This window comes from Salvia hispanica, chromosome 3 (assembly GCF_029641045.1).
Source record: "Salvia hispanica isolate PSC_SH4W2 chromosome 3, Shi_PSC_v1, whole genome shotgun sequence".
NCBI classification, from domain to species: domain Eukaryota; kingdom Viridiplantae; phylum Streptophyta; class Magnoliopsida; order Lamiales; family Lamiaceae; genus Salvia; species Salvia hispanica.
The window spans coordinates 13,446,334-13,466,617 of record NC_142694.1 but is presented as its reverse complement, the minus strand read 5'-3'; the positions used below and the strand labels follow the sequence as shown (position 1 = coordinate 13,466,617).

At 35.1% G+C, this 20,284-nt stretch overlaps 3 protein-coding genes across 4 annotated transcripts; 1 reads left to right on the top strand and 2 right to left on the bottom strand.

Annotated features, from left to right (window-relative positions):
• The first annotated feature begins 630 nt into the window (after positions 1-630).
• On the top strand, positions 631-3,534 carry LOC148930206 (V-type proton ATPase subunit E-like). The gene is made up of 6 exons (XM_089067353.1): positions 631-876; positions 984-1,084; positions 1,373-1,529; positions 2,176-2,369; positions 2,604-2,703; positions 3,152-3,534. Exons 1-6 carry the CDS (start codon positions 775-777, stop codon positions 3,185-3,187), a joined length of 690 nt encoding a protein of 229 aa, XP_088923479.1. The 5' UTR covers positions 631-774; the 3' UTR covers positions 3,188-3,534.
• Positions 3,535-8,243: 4,709 nt separating this feature from the next.
• LOC125209267 (uncharacterized) lies at positions 8,244-11,592 on the bottom strand. 2 transcript variants are annotated; one of them, XM_089067512.1, is made up of 3 exons: positions 11,370-11,592; positions 10,822-11,012; positions 8,244-8,636 (listed from the first exon to the last, which is right to left on the bottom strand). In XM_089067512.1, the coding sequence occupies exons 2-3, from the start codon at positions 10,978-10,980 to the stop codon at positions 8,466-8,468; spliced, it is 330 nt and encodes a 109-aa protein (XP_088923638.1). In that variant the 5' UTR covers positions 10,981-11,012; positions 11,370-11,592; the 3' UTR covers positions 8,244-8,465. The 2 variants fall into 2 exon arrangements, with proteins under 2 accessions (XP_088923638.1, XP_088923636.1); XM_089067510.1 differs by lacking the exon at positions 11,370-11,592 and adding an exon at positions 11,163-11,270.
• A 1,229-nt stretch (positions 11,593-12,821) lies between these two features.
• LOC148930205 (uncharacterized) lies at positions 12,822-16,206 on the bottom strand. The gene is made up of 3 exons (XM_089067089.1): positions 15,715-16,206; positions 13,666-13,785; positions 12,822-13,206 (listed from the first exon to the last, which is right to left on the bottom strand). The coding sequence occupies exons 1-3, from the start codon at positions 16,054-16,056 to the stop codon at positions 13,072-13,074; spliced, it is 597 nt and encodes a 198-aa protein (XP_088923215.1). The 5' UTR covers positions 16,057-16,206; the 3' UTR covers positions 12,822-13,071.
• Between the last annotated feature and the right edge of the window lie 4,078 nt (positions 16,207-20,284).

Here is a 20,284-nt window from a genome sequence, read left to right as displayed (position 1 = left end):
TAAAATTGGATGTCATTTGTAGATGATCTTACTGGCGAAATTCTAATTTGGGAGTAAGAGCTTCCCGATCTAGGAAGCAAGTTGGACTTATGAGAGACACATTGATGAGAGTCCCATCAAATCTAGAAATCCTAGATGCAGCCATGGAAGGAAGAGGCCTCAACGCCTAAACCCTTGACAAATTGACCGAATCAACATCCGATTAATCACTGAATAGCCGCCAGGAAGATGTCGAGAACCCGGAAATCGCGAGAGCAACTATTTATATGCGCCTCTCATCTGGCTTTTAAAATGAAAAGCTTCCCGGGAAGCTCAATGGTAGTAAATCATACCTAAAGTAGAAATTCGTCTGATTTTACCATGTACTTGAAATGAAGCGCTTTCTTTTTTGGTTTGTCTAATTAAAAATGAAACGTTTTTAAAAATGGAAATAATACTGTCTACTTTTCTTCTTTCTTACTGTGGTCTCTCTTCATTAACTTCCGAAACAACACTACATAAAATCTCGTGCTGAAAAACAAATGTTACTCTTATTTTATAGGATGGAGGGAGTATATAGTCTATAGTAGAAGAACTTTTGGGGCAAAAACGAAATAAAAAGAAATAGAAAAACAGAATCGTGCATCACATGAAAGTATATCTGTCGTCGCAATCAATCAGCATCGCCTTCACTTCAAATCCAATCCTTTTGGCATCGCCGCGATCTCTACTTCAGTATTCTCCGCAGAGAAACGAACAATCCGACCCAAATTGTCAACACATTCGTATCCGAAGATGAACGACGCTGATGTATCGAAGCAGATCCAGCAGATGGTCAGCTTCATCCGCCAAGAGGCCGAGGAGAAGGCGAACGAGATCTCCGTCTCCGCCGAGGAAGTACGGCTTCTCTATTATCTCCGATCACCGTATTTTGCTCATCAGACTCGCTGAGTTATTATATTTTTTTGCAATTGTAGGATGATTTGATTTTGCTGTTTGTCTAGGAATTCAATATCGAGAAGTTGCAGCTAGTGGAAGCCGAGAAGAAGAAGATCAGACAAGAGTATGAGCGCAAAGACAAACAAGTCCAAGTTCGGAAGAAAATGTGAGTTCATTTGGTTTGTCAAACTTCTTTTGTAGCTAAATTCTTCATTATTCTGTCAATGGCTCAATGCAGTATGTTTAAGATGCGAACTAGACTATGTAGATAGTAATTGAATGATCTGCAGAAGTGATCGGGAGAAAATTACGGACATTGTAGTTCCCCAATTAAATTAGAGATATCACTTTCTGCTTAAGATTATTTGCTTAGAGTATTGAAGTAAATATGGTCGCATTAGTAGTATTGTGGATGTGTAGAGATAAAATTTATGCTCGTTTTCTGTTCTTGCAGTGAGTACTCTATGCAGCTGAATGCTTCTCGGCTCAAGGTTCTTCAGGCTCAGGATGATTTAGTCAATTCCATGAAGGAGTCTGCATCAAAGGAGCTTTTAAACATTGGTGGCGACCAGCATAACTATGAGAAACTCCTCAAGGATCTCATTGTTCAGGTTTGGCATGCTGATTCCTTGAGTATATTGTAGTTAGCGACTTAGCGTCTATCATTAAACTTCATTATATCAAAGTTTCGTCCAATCCTTAAGCAGATTGTTGCGAAATCCTGTTACATAGATCTTGTTTATGATAGTACAAATGTGAATCTGTGTAGAACAAATTCAATATTCATATTTCATAATCTACTTCATGGCTATTTGAATAGCTGTTCTTTAGCAGGTTGTGCATAACCCTGAAATTTCACAAAACTATTCTAGTAGCACTGTAACAGGTGGTGCAACTATTGAATCATGTTATATAGATCATGTTTATATGAGTAATGAATGTGAATATCGGTGAAAGACAAAAATGCAATATTCACTTTTCTACAATCTGCTTCATCACTATTTGGGTAGACATTCTTTATCTACATTGCCTTGAATTTCTATAACCTTTCAAGTGGCAATTAGGTGACAGTGCGTATGACGTATTAAGATACTAATTTATGTTCGATTATTTACCTAATTCTTTTTGTGCACTCATGCATCTGCCGTTGCTCTAATGGTATTGTTGCATTGCAGGGTTTGCTGTTCGAATATTTACCTAATTCTTTTCGTGCACTCATGCATCTGCCGTCGCTCTAATGGTATTGTTGCATTGCAGGGTTTGCTGAGGCTAAAAGAGCCATCTGTGTTATTGCGCTGTCGTGAATCTGACTTACAGTATGTGGAGCCCATCTTGGATTCGGCAAAGGAGGAATATGCCAATAAGGCAAACGTTCATTCTCCTGAGATCGTAGTTGATCAAGTCTACCTTCCACCTGCTCCTACTCATCACAATGCTCATGACCGTTTCTGGTAAAACTAAGAACTCTTAAACTGTTACACCATACCTTATAACAATAACTATGTGAAGAACTTATGCTAACTATGCAGCTAAACAAACTTTAGGCTACAATTACCTATAATGGTTTAGTCATGTTTCTCTTCTGCTTGTAAGCATGTAGTATCTGAGCTATTGAAGTGATTGATATTCTTTTTTTAAAATTGTAGCAAGCTCAAATGTAACTCTGTCCCTGTTTTCTGTTTAAGTTCTGGAGGTGTAGTTTTGGCTTCTAGAGATGGGAAAATTGTGTTTGAGAACTCTCTTGATGCTAGACTGGAGGTTGTATTCCGGAAAAAGCTACCAGAGGTACTCTATTCTCATTTTCTATGCGATAACCTTATCATCTTTCCATCTGTTGTAATTATCTACAAACTTAAAATTGTAAAAATGTAAATTCAAGATCATATTTACTTTCAGGAAATCTCTTTCTTCATCGTTTAGAATATACGAAATACCTCTTAATTTTTATACAGTAACTTGCTCTCAGCGGTAAAGATTTCATTTACTAAAAAAACACATTTCAACTTAATATCATCAGAGACCTTCCGTATCAGAAAAGTTGTTGGCATTAGCCGCATGAACATTTTTTGCTGAATTCAAATATTACTATGTGCTAGTAGTGCAGTAGCAGTTGAGGGCATGTAGATGTCCGTAAACTTTGGGCGTTGGTGTTACATGTAGTATGTATTAAGAAGCAGGAGTACGATTTTACCATTTTCACTTCTCTCACATAATCTTGTACATTTGTATGCAGATACGCAAGAGCCTATTTGGCCAGGTTGCTGCATGATGGTTGAAATCTTAATATATTTTCCATCTTGTGTTTGTTCTCATTCGATATCTTCTTCTGGATATTCTTGATTCGAGTATGTTGAGCGTGTGCTTCCCTTTGCGGCTTCCTCCTCCCAGAATATCTTATTATTTGAAATCATTGAAATCTTATTATTCGTTCATCAATTTATCTGTATTTATATCCATCATCAATAAGGAGACCAACATTTGTGGAATAGAGATAATAAACGAGATTGGGAGATGATGGTCTTTCAGTGGAGTTATGAAATGACCATGTTTCTTGTATATTTGCACGTTTGATTGATCATGTGATATGAATTATCCTATTGTGCTTTTATGATTAAATGCATGACTCAAATATATATGCGGAAGTTCAAATTTATTTTAGCTAATCACAAGATAATCATGCCGATGTTAAATGTGCATTAGAGAACCTCAGACTTGAGGTTTCATCTCCATTGTCCCCTCTTCTTCTGTATTAATTAGTAGAGATAACCCAATCTATAATCATTTAAAACAAAAATATTGCTGCAAAACTAAATTAAAACGATGCATATGTACACACATATAAGAATTAATACACTATTAGTGATATTGGAAATGAGAGTTCTCTTCCCAGAAAGGGTGAATAAGGACATCTTGAAGTGCATAGTGGTTCAACCTCTTGGTTACATTCTCTTGAATTCAAATTTTGTATAAACAAGTTATATGAATAAATATAAATAAAATTTATAGATTAAATATAGTGGCACGGAGAATTAATTACACAAATATATATAGTCCAAATTATAAATTCATAATACGGAAAAATTCACACATTTCGCCCATCAACAATCTTTTTTTTTTCTTTTTCTTCTAACTTTTCTGTTTCTTTTTTTTGATGTTTTATGAGTGGCGGTCCATCAACAAAACAAGGGTCTAAAAATATTTGCTAGGATATAGAAGTAGCAGCATATATATAAACATAACTCAAAAAGTGAAATACAAAACCACCCCCTCACTTTGCATTTCTTATATCTGTCTTATACATCAATAAAAGATGAGACTGATATTTTTTGTTGGAAAACAAAAATAACAAAACAAAATATAGGAGGGCTTTAGGAGTGATGATATTATCAGTTGGTGTTGGTGAGGCTCCTGGTTCTGTCATTCAAGAAATTGAGCAAAACAGTGCTCTTACACTTAGGGCACTTTGGATCATCCTGAAACAACATGACATACATTAGGCAACGAGGGCACCCCACCAGCATCATCGACATCGCCTCCGGGCTGCTCGAGTACCTCTCTGGGCTTGTCTCCTGCGACACACATGAGCTCCGGGGCGACCCTTTTGGTGACACCGCTTGTCGGTGTTCCCCCGGAGGAGACAAGTTCAGTTTCAGCTCAAGTTGTGGACTCTCACAATCATACTTCATCTTTGCTACAAAAATGAAAACTAGGTCAAATAGCGAATGGTTTAATTGAGAATTATCGAAAATAAGAACTTGAAAACTTGTCAGTTGCAAACTGATATGTTTGTACTGTCAACTGATATATTTTGTGCTTCCAATTGATTAGTTCTCAAGTTCTTATTTTAAGATAGTTTTCAACTGAGTTCAAATATTGGAGTAAGGTTTAAAACAAGTAAAAGGGTACACTTAGATTCACTTAATGAAACAAATTGAGTAACAAAATATGGAAAGATAAAAGATATACTAATAATCCACTTTCATGACCTAATTTTGAAACAAGAAAAACTGACAAATTTAAGAATTTATATACCTTCTACTAGAGAGTTGTATTGCATGCAATTTGGGATTCTTGATGCTAAGAGGTATTGGAAGATCTGTAGAAATATGTATATTTGAAATTGTTGGTGTGTCCAAGCTGTCTAAGGGGTTGTATATATATAGACTATAGAGAGAGAGGAGGGCATATATTGGGACCAAATCCTACTAAAATCAAGAATTGATTGTGCATGCGAATAGAGTACACAGATTGGTGAATAGGTTAGGAGAAATGAATTGAATAAAATTGATTATAGGGTTTGAGATCACAAGAACTTTGCTGGGATTTAAGTAAATATTTGCAACTACATGCTATGATGTGCCTAATTAATGTTACATTTATTGCTGAAATTTGTTGGTTAACATGTTAGTACTTGCAGAAGCAATTCAAATTTCATTAATTGCGTAACTGCCATCTGAATTGATATTAATTATTGGAAAACTATATGGAGATTGTAACGCCTACCTCAACTTCAAAAATGATTCACTAAGAACTTCATTTGCATGGCATGCATTTGCTACAAATTGTTAACAGCCATACCAATTTATGTTTTATTAATTGTGAATTCTCTTTTATGAAAAATGGTAGAGATCTTTAGCAATGAGACAATTTATCGAGCGATAATAGTTAGCTAGGTGATGAAGCATCATCAAAATGTCAACTACTTTTTTCCTGGAATCAATTAATTGGTTGAATATTTATTGAATCATGAATATTTTGCTTTGTTTCGAGGAATATAGCTGATTATGATGATGTACATGCGAACAAATTTCACACTAAATAGGGGTTCAGCCGGAGTTCAATCAATATACTAAGCCGGAGGTAAGTTGGGCTATTGACCAAAAAATCACCAAGTTTGGTTAATCTTTGATCAATCCTATATCATAACATGGAGGAGTTTTTTTAAAATAATGGATTTATACATTGACAAAACATCCGACTAAAACGACACCATTTTGTATCGTTGCAAAATGAAATCGTTTTGTTAAAATAAACATTTTCTTTTTTCACTTTATTTTACTTTTTCTTGTCTGTTGGGATCAAAGCAAAATCTTGGAGATAGAGAATTTGATGCGAATCAAGGCAGCTCGCATCATGGAACAAGACCATCAAGGACTTGGAGCGTCATCCAAGTGAGAAGATCAATGATTAAGGAAGGATGAACTGAAAAAGATGTTGCTTGAAGTGGGTACAATCCACACGACCGAGTAGATGCGACTTTAAGGAAAGTATGAGGGAGTGACTCGGCTGAGTGGCCTTTTCCCCTAAAGCCACACTACCAAAAGAGCGACAGAAGAGTTGACTCGGCCGAGTGGTGCTTGTGCCACAATGCTGCTCAATCGAGTGAAGGGGGTGGAAAACGAAGTCACAGGATATGACTCAACCGAGTGGCACTTTTGCCCTTGGAATTAGAGAATTTAACTCGACCGAGTAGAGGGAGGGAGTCAGAGGAACCACTCGGCCGAGCGAACCCTAAATGCCCCACCTACAAAGCTAATTTCACTTAGGTTTGTTTTATAGTTTTGATTATAAAATCAAAATTGTCAATATTATTCCAATTTATCCATGCATCACTATTTCGAATCTCACATAAACCCCACTATTAATTTTAGTTTTAATAATCATTATAGTATTAAAACTTATTGCTTTGGAATAAATCCTCATTAATATTTATTAGTACTAAATTTAAAGTTTAAAATATAATACTCCTATACATTAATTATAAAATACTCAGATCCTATTAATCAATTACTCACCAAAAATTACAAAATCATACAAAAAGTATATTTAACAACTTAAATTAATAATGATATACTCCCTCCGTCCCAGTTTAAGAGTCACATTTTGCCATAAAAGTCCGTCCTAGTTTATGAGTCACATTTAGAATCTTCCATATTTAGACATAGAATGTTGCCCCATTATTCATCAAAATTATAGTACCCAAATATCATTATCTACATAAAAATAAACAAAAAAAAAAAGAAAAATTCAAAAGTCAAACAATCTCACTTCCCACCAACTCACTTCATTTATTACACACTCCACCATCTCACTTCATTTATCACACACTCCACCAATTTCTTAAAACCCGTGACATAACTAATCGACACTCCTAAACTGGGACGGAGGGAATATATGACAAAAAAACATAAAATGAAATTGGAAATTAGTATAAAAATCCGAAAAAAATTGATAGTGTGGAATCAAATGTGGGATAGAAGATCCCAAATTAATATTTTCACCTTCTCGACAGTATGCCATGGACGTTGGGATGGACATGGTATATATATTTATACGAACAATTCAAGACTATATATAATCATTAATTTATAGAAACTATAAATTTTTTGGAGCAACCCACACTGACATAGTGACATACATATTGAAGAAGATGAAACAGAATCCTTAAATATACGTGAAGCGGGTAGTTAAATATGGTGGTGAGTGAAGACATATACATATAGTATTTATTTGTATGTATGGTTCTTTCTTTAATTTTCATCGATCCATAAATACTCAATTTACACTTATTTTCAACCAACCTTAGTAATGTTCGACCATATTCATAATGGATTGTTCCACCTCCTTACGTCATATCACATCAAACCTGCACTCATGTTGGGTTCTACTATTTCTCTATTATCAAATCCTCCATTTTCCCGCTTATATAATTTTGACATGACACGAAACTTTGACACAAACATGCACAAAATTATTGAATTTAAGTCAAATCTTATTAGGTATGTGTTCTTATTGAGTGTTAGAAGCTTGATAATTTCAAGTTGGGTTCAAAAAAGAATGAGTTGGGTCTGGGTGTATACATTAAAAATAATAAAAGTAATACTATTATTTTTTTAAAAAAAATTAATCTTATATGTTAGGTTAACATAAATCATATTTTAATCATGTAAATGTTCGTTTATTATTTTGTTGTTATCATATCATATTAGCACAATTATACAAGTGGCAAAATATAGAGACTAAATTTGCTCTAATTAATATGTTGAACTATTATCGCCTTCTAAAACTAGTCTTTGACACATTTTTCAGTTTTATGACAATATTTAAAAAATAGTGCGTATAAATTTGATATCAACTTTGGCGGTATGTACCGATTCTATCATCAAAACAATATAAAAACTTTTGAACTTAAAAGGCATTAATAGAATTAAAAAATACTAACCCTTTTAGTTAGGCGTAAGTAATTAGAAAAGGACAGTTGACCTACATAATACATCCTCATTAATTAATTATTAATACATCGCCTCATCTCTAGACTTGTACGATAATGAAATCCATGTCTTTCTTATTTCCGCACCTTCAACGTTCTATAATTGGCAATAAAGACAGACGGTGGCAGCCGCAGCAACATCTATTTATCACCCAATCTATCCTACAATTAAATGTTTAACACATAAGGTACATTTGAATTTGATTACAACAAAGTAGTTTGGACCAAAAACAATTCAAACATTACACAAGCATTCTTTAAATTGAAGACATTGGGTTCAGTCCTCTAACATATGTTGGCGCTCAAGCTCAGTCACGCTTTCGGATAAGGAGCTGAAAGTGGCATTCCACGTCGTTTCATTACTGCTCCGGCATTGCTGTAGTTGTTCCCTGAGACTCTTGACTACCTCATTCAGTTTCTGGATGCTCTTTTCCTGTGACAAGATTATCTGCACAAACAGGAATAAACCAAGCTCAGTAATCATCCTTGCCTTGTTCCACACGCGATCGAGCAGAAAGACGAAGCTCCTAAAGTTGTAGTTAAACTCATTATATTATACGAGCTACTTATTTCCTTAACAGTATGAACTGCAACTATATGAAGAGTTTTAGAACCTCAGTTCATTTGTTCATAAACTTAAGAGGGGGGTAGAGTGACTAGAGTCAGTGAGGAGTAACTGAACCATGCCAACCTCGAGGTATTAAGGTTTGGGACGGTGCCTTGGTAACATTAATCAAGTTGTAACTCCCGAGAAGAACGAGATACAGAATCCTGGCTAAATACAATCTCAATCTTCATACAACCTAGTATATTTTCCAATTCACCATTAAAGTGTTTAGTTATTTACGCACAGTTTACCATGAACGGGCATGAAGTAAGTTACGTTCCAGCCTTTCTAATCGAGATTGTGATAGGTCTTCAACAATTTCTGTAAGCAATTCAGTTAAGAAAGTTGAATCGAGTTTGTCGAGTTTACAGTTGTGAACTCAACGGAAGACCAAGGGATTCTGTGTATACTGATAGGAAAATTTGTTAGAAAGAATTAAACTATTTAAGATGCTTAATCAAGTAAGGAGAAAATCTCTACAGTCATGTATCCTATAATGTCATATAATCAAGCCCCTACAATCAGCCTATCTGATAATGACAACAATGAAGTTGATCTCGAGCCCAAATATCCATACTTGATTAAGCTGAGGCGGGAATTTTTTTAGGTAAACCGTAAACCTACAATTGACTAAGTCGGGCTTGAGTAACACATATTGACTGGATTTGGTTTGATTTCACCTCTAAGTCAGAGTTGCATTAGCTCCAGCACTTAAAGCTGGGGGTGAAGAGTCAACTATGCCACGGAATAGAAGGAAATTTAATCACTACACACACACAACACAGAACTTAGACCCAAGGGAAAGGAAATTCCTTATTCGAAGTATAACCCAATATGTGTCATTTACTTAATGCAAAACCACCCTATAGTGGAAAAAGATGCATTTTCCTACTGGCTAACACACTAGTTAAATGGAAGTTGGCCACCCTGTTCATTCTCAAGGTCTATCGTCTCACTTGTTAGTAATAGTGATTTGTGAGACATGAAATACCAACATAGGATCTTCTCAGTGAAGAAGCACTAGTTCGCTATCCAACAACAGGAGGCTGGCTTCATTTTTTATAGTTCCTCTGGTGTTTCTAACCTGGTCTTTTTGGCTCAGGGGTAGAATTAGATGATTATGGACTTTGGCAAGATGGCTAGGTTTGATGCTCAAATTTTGGCAACCAAATTTGAACATACAGACTCTTTCGTTATTTGTTAATCCCCCAAGGTCACAACAACAAACTAAAGTTTTTGGTACAACTGCAATTATGCACTTTTCTTAGGTCACTTCTCTAAGTAATGGAGAAGAGGATGAGTTAACTTTCTTGATAAGAGATGGCCAAGGAAAACATAGAGGAGGTGGTGTAGCAGTTGCTAAATCTAACAATTATGATATGTGAATATTAGTTGAAATAAGTGGCTCTACAATGTCCCGCGTCAATCATATGAAATCCCTGAAGGGATAGATGGTAGTTGCCCAGTTGGCGCAGGCAGCTATTTAAGATCATCACCAGCAAGAGGATCAAATAAGCCCTTGCAGTTACACAATACACCATTCCCCTTAACAGTTAAGCATACAGTGCAGAAATGCGTAACTAAGTACCCAACCATTACAAGAGAGTAACAATAAACCCTATCAAAAGGAAAAGAATCTCTAGGAAATTCATTTCTCATTTATTCAGTTAAGATGTTTTCTGGTATTGTACTTCCAATTTCTGTTTGAGAAACAGGTGGTTGCCGATTTAGTGATATACATTATACATATACACTGAATACATCAAATGTGCATGAGGAAAGAGTACACGCTGATTAAATCTTAATACTGATATGAAGCGAAACAAGCAAAAATAGCAAAAAGGAAATCGCTCAATTGCTTTAGTAGTGTGTAATATCCACTTTCAACAAGCAACACATGACAGGAACTAGAGTTCACCATCAGATTCAGAGACATATGACAAACATATATAACCTCAAAAAACAAAAAAAATGCACACAGAACACATATAACCAATGAATACAGATTAGAGGAAGCTATAAATACCTTCTCCTTGACACCTTCCTCCCTTTTTGAGATCTGATGTTGCTTCTGAGACTCTGCCGGATTCGTATCCATGTCACTTACTAATTGCTGCCTCCATTCAAATTGGGATGTAATGATCAGTATCAGCAACAGACAGACAAGTAGCATTGGTCTCGACATGATTCCTGCAGACCTATCCTCTTCCCCAAAACCTACAGAAATAAATAACACACACACACACACACCAGAAACCACAAAATTAATTCGTAACCCATAATAATCATGATAACAAATGATAAGTGCACACAGAGTTCATAAATACCTAAATCAAAAAGAGGAAATTATTTGAAAATAATCCATACCCAACATCAATATTTTTCAATTCCAATGTAATGAACTCATCCCTTCCACATTCAACTTAAAATCCGACCTTGGGACAATATTAGCCAAATCAAAACTCATATTCAAAGCTCTAATTCTTCATTTGCGTTATCAGTTGGCTATAACTTTGACAAAGTCTAAATGGTGAAAAGAAAAACGAATTGAAGTCGAGAAGAAAACAAACTTACAGATCAAAACTGAAAATTGTAGCGAACAGCATCGGAATTAGAGGGGCGAATCAAAATAGGTAGTGAAATCATCGAAAACGCTTTGTTTGGTTGCACGGAGCTATTGAGAAATGGAAGTGAAAGCACAAATTGCGCAAGTTTCCACTATTTGTTGAAGTCTGTAATGGCAGCAGATTACGAGAACAAAATTGGCTTTGGGTTCTGTTCTCTCTATTTCTGCATTATACGGAGATTGAGAGCACGATTAATGCCTAATTAAATTGTTTTTAAATTACTTAAATTAATATTAACAAAAAAGTAGTATTGCATCTGTCTCGTAAACTTGTGTGCATCTAAAACGACACACTCATTAATTCAAAATTGGTAAGTAAAAAATAAAAAATGGTCAAATTTTAATTCCTTCAATTTTCATGTTTTCCAAAATATGAAAAATAAATAAGAAAAATGAAATTTTCACTAGTTCTTACTCTAGTCCGGCTGATGTGGCAACTAATTTAAAATACATGGATAAAATGACGTTGAAGTAAATGACAATCTCTAATTAAGTTTGAAACAACGTTTTATCCATGTATTTTAAATTGGTTGTCACATCAGCATATAATTTGACGGAAGAGAAAAGAATGAGATAATTGAAAAATGTAAGTATTCTTTTGTGATTTATTTTTCTATAGTATAAAAAGTGTGAGACTAACCAGAAATTGATCATCTCTTATGATATAGTATTTGACAATTTATTGTTGTTTAAAATATGAAAATTTGAATGTGTAATCAACCAATTATTATAATCATTAGATTGAATTGGGATTATGAAAACTTTATAAGAATCATAGAACGATCATTTTGGTATCATGGAATTTGAGACTTTAAATCCAAATTCAATACTTGGTATTGTAAAAATTTTGAATTTGGAATTCAATTAATAACAATTCTAATTCCACATCAAAATAGATAATTAAAATTTCAAATAGAATAAAATTGGCTACACTGCACGCATAACATACGCGCAACACAACACACACTATATAATGTCTTCAAATTTGATTTCGTATGTCAAACTAAATTTTAATTCAATTCCTTCAAATTAAGTTCTATTGAATTTTAATTCCAATTTCATGTACGGACTCTTTATATTTTACTATGAACTAACTCTCCTAGACTACCTAACAATACATGTTTGTTACAATCCAACGAATTGAATATAATTCATCTTAAGTTTTAAGTTTGTTTATTTATATCTTCTGCACACTGCAAGCATGTGTTGCCTTTTGTTCTTTATGATGAATGAGACCTGCAACCCCTGCCAAATGTGCCAAAGCATGAGACCTTTGGCCTCAAGTGAACCTAACCTTATTTTACACATGGACAATTCGTTGTCCAAATCTGGAGCAACCTCATGCACTTAACCAGTTGGAACAGAGTTTCTACAACGGTTTACATCTATGACAAACTATCTTTGAAGAGGGCTTCCAAAATAATTTCAATTGAACAATACAGAAGAGTTCTCTTCACATTGCACAGACCTACAAATGAAAAGTCTAATCTAGTTCAAATTGAACCACAAACAATGGCAAAATAATGTTTAAAGCCTACATAAGCAAATGTCTACCAACAGAATCTATGCTGTAAGTATGAATAAAAACAGGCGCTGAGTTTCAGTTAGAGATCCTGTCATGCTCGCGCTTGGCTTCACCATCTACGCACTTCATGCCTGTTGGGCAGCATCTTCCTGGGTGCCATTAACAGCAGGCACTGGTTGTTCACTGTCAGCGACAACTGCCTCTGTTTTCTTCCGCTTTGTGGCGGACTTCTTTCTTGTTTGAGCCGGACTCTTCGAAGGCTGTGGAAGCAATAAGCACCAAAGAATTCAGATGCAGAAAATTCCAGAAAAAAGAATTCAACAGCAGTGTTGGTGACACCAAAGCTCAGTCCGGTATCATGGAATTGGGGCTGCAGAATTGGAATTGGAGTCTTCAATTCCAAATCCAATGTTTGGTGCCGCAAAAATATTTGGAATTGAATTACAATTCCAATTTTTCCCAATTCCATAATTTGAATTTCATATCAAAAGAAGAAAATTTGAATTACACATTACACACACTGCACAGATATTGCAAGCGCACTGCACACACATGCACATATACACACACTGCACACGCGCGCACACTACACACACACTGCACACGCATATCAATTATATCATTTTTACCGAACAAAGGATTTGGAATTGAACCGTAGAATTCTATTTCCAATTACATTCTAATTCCGCGTAGCGAACAAATTAATGATTTTTACTCACCTTAGTAGTCTCACTTTCAGAGGCCGCCTTCCTCTTTGTTGGCTTACTTCCTGTTTCCAGGAAGTGAAGCACCTCTACCTTCGAACGGAAGCGGTGTTGCCCCGTTGGTTCACAGTAATACTGCAGAATCAGGAACAATGCAAATGTTACTTCCATGTAAAAGTAAAGTGAACAACATAATACCAACGAACTGAAGTATAAAATACAACTTTAAACTGATCACTCCATGCTGATCTCAGATGTCGAATTCTCACCAGACAAATATAATTACAAAGGAGTTTAAGAAGCATACAACACACAGCATGTAGCCTACGTCTAGTATGGTTTCCTTAAACAAACCTTGTTATAACCAAGCTATTAACTTTTGTACATTTTTATCTAGCAGCATACATATCAAATAATACCCACTACCTTCACAAGCTCAGGAATCACACAAAGACAAATGAGTGCATCCAAGTGCTCAAACTACGAAATTGACACTTTAGAGGAAGAAACAACACATATTTTACATTGGATCAGATCCACCAAATGAACAACAATGTAGGCTATGTAGCTTCACTCCTGGAAGGTCATAAGTGCAAAATGGAAAAATCACTTACTAAAGGGGGGAGGAATGCTAGTAACCCCAAATCGCGACTAACCAAAATATTCAATATTTAGAAAAATAAGAAAACATGTCTTAGTATGCATCATTATTTTTGAAAAAGGGGGAAAAAGGAAGGTCAACAGGGCCTATTATTGGAAATTCTTTCTAGAAATAAATCCATAGATACATAATTATTTCCTAGAGAAGTATAATTTATAATTGGAAGCTCATGTCACCAATTAAGTTCGTTTAAGGAGCAATCTTACTAAACAAGTAGCAACAAGTTGGAAATGGAAGAAAAAGACACCTACAAAGTAAATGACACAGCTAGCAGATACTAAAAAAGTGCCTTAAAAGTAAAATTCTCGAATAAGACACGAGCAATGACCGACACGTGTGGCCTATGCCCTACTGGCATAATTAAAGAGGGCGAAGTGTTTAAAGGGTATCCTGTACAATTATTAACACCACAAAGAATTAGAAATGCATGTGGATGGTTTTAAAACACGTAACCGATCCAATTAACGGGCTTAATCTTCAAGCAGCTCCACAATAAATAAAGGCAAATACTTGAAATTTCCCCAGCCCCTACATGCTCAGCTAATTTCCCTTAAGCTTCCTTCTTATATTAGCTTTTCCAACTTCTATTAGTACACATTACATGACAAAATGCAAATTCCAGTTTACGAACCACAATACACGACAAACTTTGAGTTCCAGCTCAACAAAACATTAAACATAAGCAACCAAAGTGAGGATATATACGTGGACAGGAAGATAATTTTCCGAAGCTAGAAATCCTACAACGGCAAGTATGTCTCAGGAAAGGAAATATAATAAAAACTATCAGACGCGCGTCTACCACGTGTCTACTATATATAAACCAACCACATAAATAATCAAGACAATTAATACCAACAGACAAACACGGTCAAGAAAAAGCGAGCAAACTTGAATACAGGTTTACGCTGGTTATTCTTCTTTAGGTTTAACTCATTTAGCCACTTTAGGTTTAACTCAGTTAGCCACCTTAGGTTTAACTCAGTTAGCCACCTTAGGTTTAACTCATTTAGCCACCTCAGATTAAACCAACCATCAACTCCAACAAGCTTAGTCTTAAGTTATTGCTATTTATCTATTTTGTATTCTCAATTATAACATAAAACAAGCCTTCAAGTCCAGACTCCTAAAAACCCTAAGATCTGCTCACTGCTTAACAAAGACTGCTACTTGAACACTGAAAAATAAACAATAAACCAAATACATTCAATTGCACACATCATAAAAATCAAACAATCCAAAGCTAGGTTAAAACAAATGCAAGCTTCACCAAACGAGATACCAAAATTTAGGTCAAAACTGCACAAAATAGCACCTCACTCAATCAAACACAGCAAATTCACTCCAACACATATCAATTAAGCAAAAAAAGAGAAAGAGGAGAATTAAAAAACAAAACCTACAGGATCATAGAGTCCAGCTGTGGCTCCAGATACGCGCTTTTTCAACTCAATCTTCCAGTCCTCCGGCAGCCAGCTCGGGCGCTTGGCCATCTCCTCGGGATCCCTCCGCCTAGCCGTCCGCGGCGTGGGCTGCTCGGGCGCGGCGTCCTCCGGGACATACATCGAGATAGGCTCAGCCGCAATCACGACGCCCGGCGCGAACTCCGGCAAGGGCTGCTTGGGCAACTCGGCTTCGGCGGCGTCCGTGTTATTCCGGCACGGGTCGTCGATGTAGGCGTCGGTGTCGAGAAGCGGGTCGGAGGGCTGAGGAAGCGGGTTGGGCGGGAGCTGTGATTCAGACATCTCGGGATCGGAAAATGGAGTTGGAAGTGATTGTAACAACGTATGAATGAAGGACTGCTGCAGAAGGAGTGAGAATCCCCAACAGATAGAACCAATTTAAATAGTACTCCTCCAAATCCCTAATTTTGACAGAAAGGATTGAGGAAGGCAAAGCTGTACATAATTCAGAATATTTTGACTGTTAATATTTTATAGAGTAGTAACATTGACCACTTCAGGTGATAAATTATTTTTCTATTTACTCCTCAAGTTATTTTTGTGTTAGTATAACGTTAGTATTCTATTATGACATGTTTAACTTAATATCCTTAATTGTTCTTCATTTTTTTAAGTGTTGAACCTCAGATTTTATTCCTATTATGGTCCGCAGTTTGGATCTGTGCCCGAAAATAGTAAAATTGAAGATGTGTGCTGCATTTTAAAAGAGCAAAGTTCAATTATATTTAAAAAAATGAACGTTGTCGATCTAATTAAACACGTTTACAAAGCTGTGCTTATAATTTATAAACTAATATCATTGACAATTTTCCTACGCATTTATTAAATTGAAACCTGGTTTTCTTCTTTAGGGTGATTCCTATTTTCGTAGTTTCCAATATTGGTAAAAATGCGTACCCGGAATGCGTGTTTAAAACCCCTCATCTCCGCTCTCGCCTTCCTTTTATCACCCAAGTCTGCGTTCCTTGGCTAATGGGTATGATAAGTGGCATCGCACCACAATCGCGTCACCTTCACCTACAAGGTCTCATATTAACGACTCACGATTGGGAACCACTCATCTCCTATTTGCCACCGACCTCCTTCACCTGCAAGGGTGACGTCATTCCCCTCTGTATACCCTCCTTATCGTCACTGGCCTCTTTCACATTCATTGTTGCCAACAATACCAGTACTATTTTTCGATGCTTATTTTCATTTGTATAATTGTATGTTCAATGTTAGATTTGAATGGTAGTCATGTATCTATCTTTTAGGTCAAATTATAATATTATATTCTTGACTTTTTGATGTTTCACAACTTGAAAGAACATTTGTGATTTTTTGAAATAAAAGTTCTTGCCGCATAATTTTTCTCATAAATCCTTTTTTGGTAAGTCCGATTTAAATTGGTTCAACTAAATCAGGATTACCAAATTTGGGCGTGCAAATTCGATAAGTCTGATACGAATTCAACTAATTCATATCAGGTTAGCCAAACTTTCATGCGCAGTCCTAAAGCTAACCGCACAAAGATATGGCAAGTTTGGTATATAAAATAGGCAGCTTTTATTCTATTTTCACCAAACTTCGCATCATATTAATTTAAACTATGCATGCCTAAACATGTAAGTTTTGTATGCATGGTAACGTGAATTCAATGCCGAGTAATTGCAATGGTGATTGGGTGGCAGTGGTGGAGCCGATACTAGCAATAGCACGATAATGTTGAAGAGTGTAATCAGGGGCGGGATTGGGTGGCAATGGTGGAGCCGATACTAGCAATAGCACGATCATGTTGAAGTGTAAATGTGTGATTGTATGTCACTATTTATTTAGACCATCATAGATTTCATCAAATATCAATAATGATGGTAGTACCTGATATGAGTTTTAATTGGATATTTATGAAGTATAAGAGAGGTAAAAAAATTGATTGTGTCAACAAAAATAGAAAATGACTAATTTATGTAGAAGATTCAAAATAAAAATAAATTTGACTATTGGTTATAGGTTTGTGTTAAAATGACAACACCTCTTAAAGTGACACCATGACACCATATATTCAGCATTATAAACGCTACATAACAATATTTATAAATGCTACATAACAATATTTATAAACGCTACACAACAATCTATAGATTGCTGTATAGCGTGTTGGATATTGTTGGCCGAGAAAAAATTGCTGTAAACACTGTTGTATATTGCTGGCCGAGATTTTTACACTTTAGCATTTCTTTTATTGCCACATAGCAGCTTATGATTCGTCCACGTGTACAAATGATTGGCTAGGAATGATGGTATGGTGTCATTTTAAGAGGTGTTGTCATTTTAACGCATCTCATTGGTTATATACTAAGGGCTCGTTTGATAACTTAGTAATGTCTAGAAATAGATATATATCTTCGTATTTCCCACCGTTTGATAACTTGTTTAGCCCACCACACCAGCCCTTGTTTTTTGGTATGGCCCGTCTAGGCCCGCCTGAAATAAGCTAGAAATGTAAGGATTTGTAACTTACAACTTTTGTGGGATAGCAATTCCACCTAACGTTGTGTATCCAGATATGGGAAATTATACCTTTTATACCCTTCTTCCATCGCCAGATCTTCTTCCATCTCCAACTCTTCTCCAAGCAAATCACACCAGCTATTACGGAAGTTTCATTAGATGTGTATTTTTCCGGTTTTCATTCTTTCTTTCATTAGAAGTTTCACACCAGCTGCTACAGCTCACCGCCGCCGGAGGGTTTTTTCGATTGGGGGAACATTTTTGCGATTTTTTTCGTGATTTTGTTGATTTTGATGTTAATTATGTCCACTAAATTCAAGCTATCAGCCGTTGTGTTTTTGTTGTGACTGATTTTGAGCACATATGTTTTCTCCCTTTTAGATTTATGAAGAAGGTGAAAATTTTTCTATTTGGCTCTACCTTGGAAAGAAGTCTGTTTACCTTTCAAATAACAATGCAAAAGATTTCAATTTCAGTCTGCAAGGTAGATTTATCCGTCTGGAAAGAAGCCTGCTTTATCTAATACAACTATACAAGTAGATGATGGCCGCTGCAAGGTAGAGGAGGCGAGTAAAAACGAGGGAGACATATTTATTTTAGAAGGATAAATATGTAAATATTTATAATTATCTTGTTATAATATATTTTTTATCAAACATAAGTGGCTGATATAGAATTATTTAACTAGCTTATCAAACAAGAGGAAGGAAAATCATTTTGTTCCATAACTAGGATATAAATCTCTATCGGGCCCTATCTTGACAATATCCCACACCACTTATCAAACGAGCCCCAAGTACATAAAAAGGTTCTATTTGGGGTCTATAATTTTGTGAAAAATCGAGTCTACAAAGTGACTCTTTTTTAAGTGAATTATAGTAGTAATTTCTTGTGCATTGTTATCTACCATGAAAAATATTGAAAATCACACTCTTTCTTTTCAAGCGTGTTAAAAGAAAAAGTGATTTTTAAAAAATTTGCATCTTTTAAATGTGAATTTGAAACCATCATAAGTTTCTAAAAAATTATTTATCACATTTTAGGCAGGTCATTTACAACTTTTTCTTTGTCACTATATCTCATAATCATTTATGGTCATAAATGACATTCTAAATTCAAATCTAATACTCCCTTTATACCATATAATATAAAAAAATTGTAAACTTTCCATTTTCATCCATATCAATTTATTACCTTTATACATTTACTAAGTATTTAAGAATATTATTGTAATAATGATTATAATTACAGTTATGTTTATTAGTAATATAAAACTTACGCAAATGATATTTTAGACTTTTCTAAATATATAGCCGTAATATAACAAAATTAGTATGTACATTGTATAAAGGGAGGCATACTTTCTCGGTTTGTATATAGCACGTAGGGTTGGGAATACGGATATCGGGTATTGGGTTTATCCGTACCCGGGTAGTGGATACTCAATATCTAATTTTACGGGATTGGGTATTGAAATTTAAGATAAATCGGGTATTGGGTAACCCGAATGGGTATCGGATATTATCCAAATATCCAATTTATTATTTAAAGCAATTTTTAAATTAAGTTTAGCCATTTTGGACTCAAGAGCTAGGCTAATTTATTTACTAATTACAACTTACTAGGTTAACTTTCTCTAAACTTATATAAATAAGTCAATATCTCTTACTCTCTAGGTCACGGCTTCTCCAAACTCTCAAGTTTTCCGCATTGCATAACCAACTCATATGGTTTTTATATTTTAGTTAATTATTTTGACTTTTGAATTATATTATTGGTTGCTTCTACTATTTAATTAAATGCGTAACTTTTATTATTTTACTTACATATTGTATAACCAATCCCAATAAATATAATCACATACTTTAAAATAAAAGTGACTCATTTTGTTTTATAGTTTTATACTACAAAATAAATGCAACATTAAAGATATTAATCAATTTAAATATTTCTATATTTATATTAGTATATAAAATTAATTTTTTTTTATTAATTATTAACACATGTAAAGAGTCGG

Bases quoted from the DNA above. Each gene is read 5' to 3' on its own strand.
- LOC148930206 (XM_089067353.1), top strand. From the start codon at position 775: ATGAACGACGCTGATGTATCGAAGCAGATCCAGCAGATGGTCAGCTTC. The intron at 2,370-2,603 runs GTAAAACTAAGA...TTTCTGTTTAAG, and splicing joins AATGCTCATGACCGTTTCTG to TTCTGGAGGTGTAGTTTTGG. The intron at 2,704-3,151 runs GTACTCTATTCT...ATTTGTATGCAG, and splicing joins TCCGGAAAAAGCTACCAGAG to ATACGCAAGAGCCTATTTGG.
- LOC148930205 (XM_089067089.1), bottom strand. From the start codon at position 16,056: ATGTCTGAATCACAGCTCCCGCCCAACCCGCTTCCTCAGCCCTCCGAC. The intron at 13,786-15,714 runs GTAGGTTTTGTT...CTGATTCTGCAG, and splicing joins CAGCTGGACTCTATGATCCT to TATTACTGTGAACCAACGGG. The intron at 13,207-13,665 runs GTGAGTAAAAAT...TTGCTTCCACAG, and splicing joins CTGAAAGTGAGACTACTAAG to CCTTCGAAGAGTCCGGCTCA.
- LOC125209267 (XM_089067510.1), bottom strand. The intron at 8,637-10,821 runs GTATTTATAGCT...CTGTTTGTGCAG, and splicing joins AGGAAGGTGTCAAGGAGAAG to ATAATCTTGTCACAGGAAAA.